This window comes from Tamandua tetradactyla, chromosome 6, assembly GCF_023851605.1.
Source record: "Tamandua tetradactyla isolate mTamTet1 chromosome 6, mTamTet1.pri, whole genome shotgun sequence".
In the NCBI taxonomy this organism is placed as follows: domain Eukaryota; kingdom Metazoa; phylum Chordata; class Mammalia; order Pilosa; family Myrmecophagidae; genus Tamandua; species Tamandua tetradactyla.
This window is the reverse complement of record NC_135332.1, coordinates 164,611,912-164,624,575: the sequence shown is the minus strand read 5'-3', so window position 1 is coordinate 164,624,575 and position 12,664 is coordinate 164,611,912. Positions and strand designations below refer to the sequence as shown.

At 37.3% G+C, this 12,664-nt stretch overlaps 1 protein-coding gene across 4 annotated transcripts in view; it reads right to left on the bottom strand.

Moving 5' to 3' along the window:
• Window positions 1-12,664, bottom strand: part of COL14A1 (collagen type XIV alpha 1 chain) — a 219,066-nt gene that overhangs the window by 145,894 nt on the left and 60,508 nt on the right. For all 4 annotated transcript variants that reach the window (XM_077167556.1, XM_077167558.1, XM_077167557.1 and 1 more), the window contains exons 6-10: window positions 10,787-10,942; window positions 9,040-9,159; window positions 7,741-7,905; window positions 3,494-3,655; window positions 822-973 (exon numbers count right to left, since the gene is read on the bottom strand). In XM_077167556.1, coding sequence (XP_077023671.1) covers window positions 822-973; window positions 3,494-3,655; window positions 7,741-7,905; window positions 9,040-9,159; window positions 10,787-10,942 — 755 coding nt within the window. The remainder of the gene's footprint in view (window positions 1-821; window positions 974-3,493; window positions 3,656-7,740; window positions 7,906-9,039; window positions 9,160-10,786; window positions 10,943-12,664) is intronic.

Sequence of the window (12,664 nt, the reverse complement as noted above, 5' to 3'; positions counted from 1 at the left end):
GACTTACTAGTCATGAAAAAGTTAGAACCATTGGAAGCACTCTGATTTTTTTCTTTTTTTTTTAAGTCCAGATGATATAAAAGTCTATGATCTACTTCTCTAACCAAAACTCTAACCACTTCTCTAACTCATACAGGAGAAAACTGTGAAGCATGCTGAGGTCAATCAGAGGTTAGAGGAACAAAAAGAAAGGGATATTCCATCACATTCTATCAGTCTCTGTGAAGCTCTTTGCCAAAGTAGGAAAGGAGAGGGATCCAATCATCTGACAGTAGGTGCTCTCTCCTCTATTGGCCAAGCTGTGAAAAAGGCTGGCCACAACTGCTTTACTATGACTTCTCCATTGCACTCTTCTCCACAAATGTCCAGGAAAAACTCCAAGCCCTAGAGAACTAAATTATAAGACCCCAGAACTTGGAACATACAGATTTCATTCAGGTAGAAAGTTCAAACCTTTTTTCCAAAGTAGAAGGATGTATGAATAGTAAAAGGGGACTCTGGCCTAAATGTCCTTAATTTAGAGCTCGTTAATGGTAAAAAGGAAAAAAAAGGCAAAACAAGTTGTATTAGAAACGGAGACCCTGACCAGGTTTCAGGGCATTTGATGGAGGCGTGAGAAGAGGTGTAAATAACCTAGCCCAGAGAGATGGGAGAACAATAAGGACACATGGAAAGGTATTTCCATCAAATCATCACAATATTTGTGGAAGAATAAGGTCTTTATTATATATATATATATGTGTGTGTGTGTGATTTCTGTCTTGTTCTCACTACTCTAGAGCCTTGAGAGAACCTAAAGAATGGTTTGAAAATCTTATTACCTCGTCTGGTTTTCCACCCCTGGTAGGATAAAACACGACTCTATAGTTTTCCACTTCCCCTGGAGCATGAGTCCAGTTAACCATAAAGCTTCTGGCAGTGACTTCAGAAGTAATCAACTCAGTAGGTGGCCCAATGGTGGTAAGAGCTGAGGCTGAATTAAAGAAACACAAAATAAACCTCTTTCCCTAAGATATTTCTTATGAATCTAGGAAATTTCATTATTCAGAAATAACTATTGATATTGTGCTGCTCCTAAGGTTGCCATCTCTAGATAAGTTGGTTTAATTATTCATGCCTGAATCTGTCCATTCAAACATTTAAGTATCTATTAGCTACCAGGAACTCCATTAAGTTGAGGATACAGACGTAAATAAGGCATAGACCCTGACTTCAAGGAACTTCTTATGTTAAAGACATTGCTATAATAAAAAACCAACATTAACTGAGCATGTGTGTATCTAAAGGTACTCTTCCAAGTTCTAGAGAATATTACCTCATTTAATTCTCAGTAATGACTATTACTTTTCCCATTTTATACGTGAAAAAAACAAAACACAATGAAGTTAATATCTTTGTTGGTCAGGGTCTCATGATTAGTAAGTAGTAAAGCTGAGGCTGATATTCAGGCACAATGCCACCAAAACCAGTATTTTTAAGCATCATAGGACACAACCTCTATACTGAGGACTTTGATGCAACAGTCAGTATCTAAAAGTGAGAAAAGATGGACAATAATGATCATATACTGAAGGCTCACTATGAGTTAGACACTAAACACTTTATTGCACTATATACATGTCGAAGTAAATTATTCTATAAAGATTTGGGACAGATGTACATTACCATCAACCACATGCAAAGTTTTCTCTGGAGAAAGCTAAGTTCTAAAGACTTCTAACTCTAAAGCTCAGGAAAACTTGTTTAAGAATTTACTGCTTGGCTGTCAACCCAATCCCAAGAGATCTGGTTCAAGGAAAGGATAACAATGGAAGAGACAAGGAAATGTAGGCAAACAGAACCACTTAATGCTCCTGGATACAACAGAGGCAGGTAATAAAATCAGACTCTAAAAGGAGGTCACCGAGATACTACTTTGGTCTCAGTTTACATTCCTATTAGTCACAACCCATCTGGAGATCAATGGTATAATGAGAGGCAAAGTGAGGAAGGGTTAAAATTCCATGATGGCTTCCAGTTCCAGGAAGATGAAGTAGATGTATTTTTCCCTATCCCTACCACTATATGCAACTAAAAACTCTGGAATATATATTAAAAGATACCAAAAAGTGAAGAGAAGAAGGCAGATGGACTAAGGACATCAAGACCCAAGGGACAAAATGATGATGAGTTCCTTGGGTGTTCTTTTTGCTTCATATATCCCAGCTGTGGAGCTGAAGAAGTCTGCAACTTGGAAACACCAACAAATGCAGACAAAGGAAGTCCCAGCAAATGTCTGCTTTCTCTAGCCAAAAAGGACCAGGAAAGGGGCAATTAGCAATACAGAAAATTTAAAGGCAGTAACTGTTCTACTCTGGCAAAACATTGCAGAAAAACTTATGGCCCCACCCCCACCCATGTCACCACAGGATGAATGGAGAGCCAACACTTTCCTCTTTGTCTGACTATAACAAGGTGCCTCAACACCCACCATCTCCCCACCTTGGCCAGAGTGGTATGAGAGAAGGCCAAATAGGGAGAAGAGACTTTCAATCCTGCTAGATGGTAATAAATCCCTCCTCTTCCCCTCCCCCCTCCATGATATCAGTGGAGACCTCATGAACAGCCTGGATCTCCAATCTCAGTAGTATTAATGAGATACCCTTTCCCCTTCCCCCTGATGTAGTGTCACAGGAGGCCTAGTGGAGAGTCAGGACCTTCACTTCCTCAAAGCAGCATCAGTGGAGGCCGCACAGGGAGTAGTAATGAGGCATTCCTGCCTTTCCAATAGGATGGTATCACTGGAGGTTTACTGAGTATCCAAACTCCCACCTCCACCCTGCAGTAATGAGGATCCCCTACCCAGGGGTGTCAAAGGAGACCAAATGGGAAAATTGGACTTCTGCCCCCAACTGGCAGTAATGACGCATCATATCCCCTTCCCCTGACAGAGTGGTTTCAAAGGAAGCCAGCTAAATCAGAAGGCACAGCCATCATAAAAATGCTTCGATGAGCAATTGCAAACACAGTTGAAGACAAAAGAGAGAAATAGACAGTATCAGAAAGAAATAAAAGTCTCAGAAAAGAAGTAGAACCTGTAAAGGAGAGCCAAATGGAAATCTTAGAAATGAAAAATACAATAATTGAAATTAAAAAATCATCTGATAGGTTCAAAAGCAGAATGGAGAGGACAGAGGAAAGAGTTGGTGAAGGTGAAGACAGAACAACAGAAATTCCCAATTACCCAATTGGAGCAACACGGAGATAACAGACCATGATGTGCTAAATGTAACAACATGGAGACAATCATCTAAGGTCAATGTATCCCCTCCTCGCCCCCACAAAACCTGCTAATATACTCCCTTTTCTACTTTGGTATAACAGGGCTTGGGGTTAAAGGACTCTATTTAGAAGTCAACATGCAAACACCAAGAATCTTCATAATCGACGACAGACTTCTGTGTCCAGTAACGTGACCATCCACAGACCCACTGCTCTCTGTTTTTGGTTTTACCTTTGATTTCCTTGTCCTGTTCTTCCACCCTGGAGCAGACGGTCCTTGTCAGACTCTCCACAACAGTGTGCATCAGGTCAAATTCGGCGACATTGTACACGTGAGTGCTGTCGGGCTCGGACGCGATCTCCCGCAGCTCATTCACATCCGCATTCTTCACCCCTTGCGTTGAGGACAACAGGAGGGATCCCGTGTCATTTATGCCCCACTTAAAAGAGCAACTGCAGCGAGCCTGACCTGAACCAGTCAGCCTCCACTGCAAATCAAAACACCTACTCTAAAGAGGCAACATCAGGTTGGATTAAGTTTTAAAAGTCACCATCACAATCACTTTAAAGTGATAAGATCTTAATTTTGTTCAGTACCTCTCGAGAGGAAGATGACTTGATGAAACTAATTTCTGTCTTGCATGAGTATTGCAGGAGCAACAGTAATTAAACCAGTGTTCTAAATTGCCAAAGGTTCAGATTTAAATTTCTACAAAAATAAGCTGAGAAGGTGTGTGAGTGTGTGTGTGTTTCTAGCATTAAGCCGAAGAAAAAACAGGGGGAAAGAATTAGGGGACACAGTCAAATACAATTTCCCAGCAAGTATCCACTGCAATTTTGCTAACACAAACAAGGAAGCTCCTTGGTTTTCATAGTCTTCATTGAAGTGCACTGCAGGTCAAGGACAACATTGGGTGTCTGGAATATAGTAGGGAATAAAGACAGAAAAGCTTTGGCCCTCTAGGCAACTTGATGACTCTCACAGCAGGGGAGCTAACACTCCAGTCTCAGTGTTCTGCATGTATTAGCATACTTATTCTGCCCAACAGATCTTATATGTTTGCAGTAATGTTTCCCCCATTTTACAGGTGAGAAAATGGATGCAGAGGAAGGTTAATTAACTTGCTCAGGGATACACAGCCAGTTAGTTGACAGATGGAATTCTACCCTGGGACCCTATCCAAAGTCCTATGCTTTTACTGCCTCTCAGAAGGAGGGCACTAAAATGAGTGAACGTTTATCAGGGAAATGAGAGATACAAAAGGGGAAGCATAGGGCTGGGGTACACAGGTGTGAATTTAGATTTCTTTTCCCAGGCTTCACCAAATAAGGAGGATTTCTTTGTTAATCCCTGTCATTTCAATCACCCAAGGGTGTTAAAAGATGAACTACTGAAGCAAGGAAAAGCAATTACTTAGGGCAGAGTTACTTCTTAGATGCTTGGCTATGCGGATTAATTTATCTTCCAACCTCCAAAATACTGAATAACAAAGCACTGGCTTTGTTATTATGTGATTATAAAATCAGAAATCCTGCCGATTCTCAGGTAATTTCTACAGAAAAAGTTCAGATCTCATCTAGGTGCACTTTCAAAGTTTTTCATAAAAACTTATCTATTAATTATTAACAAGACCAATGAATGAAGGGTGAACACATAAATTAAGAAGGTGGTTCAGGCATCTGAAAGACATATTCTGTTTTCAATAAATTAATCATTTAATATCTTAAATTTTATACTAAAGCTTAATAAATATGCACCTAAATGATAAATTTCTGCACTGATCTTAGGCAAGAATAAAATGTATCAGAGGCTTAGAAAACAAGTAAATACTTTAGAAAACTCATTTTTTCTTTTAACTTAGTCTTTTAGTCAACAAAGATGTATGTTTATATATGTCTTACATAAAGCAAAATCAAGAAATTGGAAATATAAATAGAACTAAACTGAAATAAATTAGTTCACATTTTTAAAAAGTGCACACGTAAATTATTTCATCAGTTTAAATCCTCTGCAGGGATTTCCTTTGTTGGACAAAGACATTATGTACCTATGACATTTCTTGCCTAAAGGACTTTTACAATAGCTTCTAAAGTGTTCATTTTGATCTGTGCCCACACTAACAATATAACATTGAGTGTGTGCTGAAGCTAGAAGCAATGATACTTTTCACAGCATCTGGTTAAAACCAGTCATAAATTTGGATTCACATGAGACTATTCTAGGAAATAGTCTGTCTCTCTCCCCCTTGCCAAATCTCTCTCCTCCTTGCCAAATAAAATAATTTTACTGTTGCAAACTGCATGAAAAAGAGAGAAAATAGTCACTGTGAATTAGAAGGTATTTGTTTTACAAAGATTTTGCCTTGCTCATTTTTCTGTCCCAGCACAATACATGGCACACAGCAAATACTGAAATGCTCCTAGAATGAGACTTTCTATAAAGCACATTCTGAGTATCAAATCTAGGAGTGGCTCAGAGGATCTTTTCTCTCTCTTTAAGTTTCAGGGTGAGAAATAGTAATACCAAGCAAATTTGAATCAGTTCCTAGGACCACCTCGACATTTATCTCTGGGACTGAAGTTGCCATATGGTTAAAATCTTTACTTTATTGCCTATAGGTCTTCTGTGATATGCTGGTAAATGCTTAGCAATCAGCTTTCTGCTTTGATTTGTAGTGTCTGCCAATTCCCTTGGTATAAATAACTCCACTATGGCTGTTTTCAAACTACCAATTGTGAGGTCACAGAATACGGGCTTGGAAGAGATTTCATAGAATGGTTCTTGAGAACTGGTATGAGCAGGCTCCAGCATATGTCCAAGATATACCACCCAACCCACACGACAACATATTCTTAATTTTTTTTTCCTGAATTTCTTTTGTTCTTTCCTCTGTGAATAGAACAAATAACCTTTACTAGTCAGTATTTTAAAATGGCTTTTACTATAGCATAATACACTTCATTTATTTGAATAATAATAATAATATCTCTCTCTTACGTATATCTTTTATAAGCATTTTGATTTTTCATGCTGTGTTCCATAACCTTTTAAAATAAAAATATATTATAACCCTTAATAAATGTTCATTAAACAACCAACTATTGGACACTTATTAAGTGTCAAGCACTGAGTTAGATTCTGGGAATGAAAAATGAAGACACACACTTGCCATCCAAGAATCCACTATCTAGAGATGCTGCAGGGGTAAGGAAAAGGAAAGAGAGGGAAAAATATTATTTCTACAGCCACCTCTCCATGCTTCTGTAGCTATTCTCATACAGTACTTGGGTAGAAACCAGCAGAGAATAAATTCCAATAAAATGACTGATTGAAACTTGCTCTTATGAAATAAAATGCACAAACTGGAAAATTTGGGGGCACTTTCTCTAATAAGGAGAGAAATTTGCACAACATACACGAGGAGATATTCCAGTGGGTTTACCAGTAGTTTTCAACCTGGACTGCAAAGTCATCTGGGTACATTTTTAATATACAGATTCATAGGCTCCTCTTCTTAGGATATTACAATTTAGTGAAACTAGAACAAGGCATGGCAGGTGGATTCTGACACCTGCATCTTTTTATATTGATACCTGGTATATGTCTCCTAATTGGTACATAACTCCATGGTAGAGCATATTCTCTTCTGATAGAAGAAACATCTCAAGGACAGTTTGCAAATAGAAGATAAAATCATATTTTTGGTAAATTCATAGAGAGGGGTGCATTTTAATAGTATTGAAGACTGATAACATGGGGAGTTAAATATGCATAGCATAATGAAATGGACCATTAATAATCATCAATTTTAAAAGTCTTTTGCAAAATTTGCTGTGACATTTTAATTTGTATTTCAGTGTTGCTTGGGAATCAGGTTTTTTTCCCACTGTGAAAGCCTGTTGGCTTCTATTACATAGAAGACTTTCTTACTGCCAAAGAAAATGTAAACATTTAAACAAGTACAAAATCTCATCATCTGAATATTTTTCAGTTATCCTGAATGTATGCCACATATATCCCTCTGCACAGGAATGATACCTTACAAAGAGTTTATTTCAAAGAAACAGTACTGCATATCTAGAACTTTGTGTTTTCTTTAAATAGCTGCAAGATGTTAATTCATTGAAAATATTAAGTTGGTTTCTCTCACAAATACCAGAGACTCTCTAAACTGCTTATATTAGACAGCTGTAGGGTGATCCTAAAGAAATAGTTCTGAGTAATTAAAAGTTAAGAAAACATATATTTAACCTTTGCATGCCGCTTTATGCTTTTCACAACATTTTATGTAAGTGTGTCACATGATGGAATAGTTGTGATCACTTGCATTTTATATGTAGGGAAGATCCCATGGCTAGGGTGGTAGCGCTGTGCGTGTATCTCCTGGTTTCCAGTGAAGTGCTCTTTGCATTACGTACTCTTTTAAGTGATTGTACATCTATGCCCCTTGTTGAGAAAAGGCCATAAATGACACATACCTATGGCAAACAGTTCGATGCCAGACTCACGAAGGTTTCTGGATGGTGGAATAATATCATCTTGGGATTTTCCATCTGTGATTAAAATGCCAATTTTGGATACTCCAGACCTTGCTCCTGCTTCTGGTTTAAAGCTATTTTCCAAAATGTAGTTCAAGGCAAGACCTGAGAGGCAAAAAAGAAAAATAAACACAAGCCAATCATCTCTAATAAAAGCCTACCAGGTTCTGTAAGACGTAACCATAGAAGGGCAACTTCTTGAGCTAAAAGAGCTTTCATTAGATGTGAACCTCCATTTTTTATGAGTTTTTCCTTGACAGATTTGATGAAATAATAGAAGTAATAAAAAATGATTTAATATCACATCATCTCAGAAACTAGCATTTATAAATAAGATTGAATTCATATCCAACAGACATTATAGAACTTACTATGAACAAGAAAGCCTAAAACTTTATCATTTGGAATGAAGCTAGAATAGCCCATACTGTCCTAGAATATTATCACTACAATTTTAACTTTGTTCATGATAAAGAAGCAACAATGTTCTCTCCCTATTTTTTTTAGAGTGAGTGGGGTAAGATCTAAAGTGATAATTGAACTCCTGCCTTTTAAGTGTAACAGTTTCTATCCAGTAAAAATAAGAAATATTGTCATTTTGTGCTCAGTAAATTTTTACCATATTACCAAAAATATCTACTAGATTATGCCTCAAATTGGCAACACAGTTATCAGTATTTTAATGGTTTTCTTAAAAATCAATGACAGCATCTGTATTACTTAGCCTGAACACTGTGTGCTTTTGAAAGGAAATAGCATTTACTAAGGTTAAACCCCTTTGTGGTGTGTGCCCTGGAAAGTTAAAATCTAACTGTTCTCACACTCCTTGCTCATTAAAAAACTGGTTAGCCAAACGTCCTTAAATATTTTCATGAGTCAGAATAATAGAAAACCCTTTCTTTGAAAATAAGGTACAAATTTGTTTTTATTTAAAGGTCAGAATGGCTAGAGAAGAAAAGAGAGGAAAATGAACTGACAAAGGTTAAGACAGCTGCTGGAGGTTGCAGCCTCAAGGATTGACTTCTCAGCCAACCAAGCTCTGCCTGGAACACTACACTCGTATTACAGAGGGAAAGAGACATTTGGCTTTAACTTTAATTCTGAGTTTTGAGAAAAGAGAAATATAAAATTTTTAAGTGCTAGTTTATTTTTAAAATATTATATTACAGTACAGAAAAATAATAAAAAACATTCTCCAGCAAGATATATTGTTAAGAATGTGGACTGAGCAGAGCATACCTGTTAGCGTGTTTCCCCCCTTGTACGGTAAGTTTCGGACAGCTTCAATCACCTCTGCTTTCGTGCTAAAGGCATTCAAATGCCACTCTATCCTGGGGTCACCACTATACTGTGCAAGACCTGGAAAAGAAAGACAAGAGCACCCACCCAGAAGTGATGGGTTACTCAGAAATCTAGAGAACTAGTCAAGAAACCAGACTCATGAAGCGCATGAGAATATTTCTTCAAAATATATTTTTCTCTGCCTGGCTATGTGCTTTCAGAAAGAATTCCTGACACAAATAGAGGGAATTACTTTGGACACTTGTGGGGGCAGGAGAGATACATGTTTTCTAGCCATCTACAAATGAACACTCAATTAGGTATTTGGCATTTAAAATAAAAGACTAATTGTGCTTGTAGATAAAAGATCCAGATTTATTCATTTACTCCTCAAAGAAATTATTTTCCTTAATGGCTGCTTAAAGGTTAAGTTATGACTAAACACATGACAAGATGCGCAACATCAGAGAAATACAATTAAAATCGCAATGAGATACCACATCTCATCCACTAGGATGGCTATTACTAAAGAAAACAAGCAAAGGGGTGGGAAGGATGCAGAGAAATTGGAACTCTTATGCATTGTTGATGGGATTATAAAATGGGTGCAGTTACTGTGGATAAAAGTTTGGCGGTTCCTCAGAAAGCTGTACATAGAATTACCATATGATGCAGCAATCCCACTTCTAGGTGGGATTTCAAAAGAACTGAAAGCAGGGATTCGAACAGATAGTAGCACAGCAATGTTCTTGGCAGCATTTTCTCAATTACCAAAAGGTGGATGCAATTCAAGTGTCTACCAGTGGATGAATGGATAAATAAAATGTAGTGTGTATACATAATGGCATATTATTCAGCTGTAAGAAGGAATGAAGCTCTGATACATGCTACAGCATGGCTGAACCTTGATGATATCATATTGAGTGACACAAGCCAGACACAAAACGACAAATATTGTTTACCTAGCTTATAAGAAAATTCACGCAGGCATAGTTAATTATAGGTTATCAGGGGCCCAGGGATGAGGGGAATGAGGACTTACTGCTTAATGGATGCACAGCTTCTATCTCAGGTGATGAAAAGTTTGCGTATTGGATGTTGGTGACGGCAACATAATATTGTGAATGTAATTAATAACACCGAATTATTCACTTGAAAGTGGTTAAGATTGGAAATTTTGAATTGTATATATACATAAAAATATAGCACTACAATAATTTTTTTAAAGGGAGAAATTTTTTTAAGTTAATCTATGGATGTTATATAATAAAGTGAATACATTTCTGAAAGATACAACTCATTTTTTGCTTTTTATCTTGGCTAAAATTAATTTGTGAAAGATTATTTTGTACTACAAACCTATTTCCAATTTTCCTAGTTCAGCGTTTTGCTGGATGTAGCAAAGGATAATTTCTTAAACCAACTGTAATTGTAAAAGTTCTAATGTTTATTAATATTAGGTAATGGAGATTTTGACTTCAGAAAATTAAAATTTGTCCAATAATTAAGTAAATGACACTGTCATAGCAAAAATTAGTAGGAATAAATATTTATTGATCAAAGCATGTGCTTTTGGGACCATCAAGTTCAGTTGATTCTGCAGTTCCAAAAGTCATTTTGTAAAAAGTTTTAAAAATTTCTTTAAAAGCTTCTGAGCAGTTCTCCACTGAAAGCTGGTGGCTGTTATTAATAACAGAATACATACCAATTCGTGTCTTCTCTGAGCCCACATTGAAGGCTGTCACCAGATTTTCCAAGAAAAGTCGAACCAGTCTGAAGTTGAATCTTCCAATGCTCCATGAACCATCGACAAGGATTACAATATCGGCAATCGCTGGAGTTTTACAGACAAATTTCACTTCTGCAAAAGCACAAACCCGAAAAGCAGAGTTATTGTTTGCATTTTTTAAAAAAGTAAATCTATTTAATGTCTTTCAGATAGCTTGGTGCTAAGAATACAATAAAGTCCCCATTAAAGCAGCCATATTTTTACAACCCTTCCCCTGAACACATTTTTACTGGGAGAAAATTGTGGTAACAGTGGGTAACAGAGCCAGTGTTCTGGAAATAGTTAGCAAAATACTGGCAGGTCCGCATCATACTGGTAACTCAAGCCACCTGCGTAGTTTACAAAGTAGTCTCACTGCAAAATCCTCCATCTTCGGGTTTAGCCTGCAGTTTCTTTCCAGGGAAGGTCTTTGCAGCACCAATAGAGGTTAGATGTGGAGTTAGAAAGATTTCCACGAAGCAGAGAGGTGCCTCTCATTTTCCGATAACTCTATGCTGGAGAAAATGATTGAAGAAGAGAAATATGTGCTTCCCAAATCAAGGAAAAGTCAGATCCATGCAGTTAATCAAGAAAGGTACACAGAACTTTGCTAAAGGAGGAAGGGTCTTTGCAACATGAAAATTGAAAAAGGGCCCAAGAGTTTCTCCAAATTCAAGTTTTTTTATATATCACATCTATATAACAATAGGATTTCCTTTAAAGTCATTTCAGCAATTGACTTTTTTAATGATTGGCTTAGGTCTTAGGATGAGGACCCAAAAAAGGTGCCCAGTGGCTAGAGTGGAACTGCCCTAAGCTTTCTGCACTCACAGTGATGCTAAGAAACAAGCAAAGGGCAACTGGCAGAGTCTGCAAGAAAGTAGGGGCTTGTCTGATATAGGACAGCTTCTGGGCTGATCAGGTAAAAACCACCACTTCCATTCACATAATGCCAAGACATAGCAATCTTCTTGAAGTGTTTCAAGAACTCTTAAATTTTACATGGTATTATCAGCACTTTTAGTATTACTGCTTCACCCTCTGGTTCAAGCTTCCAAAAGGACTGTTAACATTGCTGAGCTTTAATAGCAGGGCCGAAGATCATGAAGTGTGTGTGTGCGTGTGTTGTGTGTGTGTGTGCATGCGTGCATTTCTTTGTGTCCACTTCAACTTCTTGCTGGCCCAGAATATACCTGTTTAGTTTATTTTAATATTAAAATGACAATAAAACAATATCCGAAATATATTCCATGTAACGAAAACCTAAATACAGAAGGGTGTATAAGTAAATTGAAAATATTTTGTCTGAAAAAAATAGCTGAATTCCTAAGGTTAAGGTAGGCAATTTAATCCTAAGGTTAAGATAGACAATTTAATATATGTGTTTCTGCACCTCCCAAGCCATATTTTCCTAAAGGATCTTGATTTTTTCCAGACATAATATGCATGGAACACCTAGATCCTTTTACCAGATGGGGAAAAATGTATTTGCCAATGAAATACTCAGCTCCTCGTTATGGAAGCAAAATGGTACAGCTCAATTCAATGTTTATATATTATATATTTTTGGAAACTAAACCGTCTTTCTTTAATAACCAAACACAAAGCCAGCTTCAACTTAAGAGGCAGTCCTACTGAGCCACACTAAAAAATTTCTAAAACAATACTGCAAGGAGCCTGGAATAGAATTTAATTTGCTTTTTGGACATAACCAGGGCAAAGCGAAGTCTCATATGGCTTCAAGAACCCATTTCTCAGTTGTTTTGGTTTTTGGGGGGTGGGGGGGAGTTTGCAGGAGACACTGCAAAGGGAGAG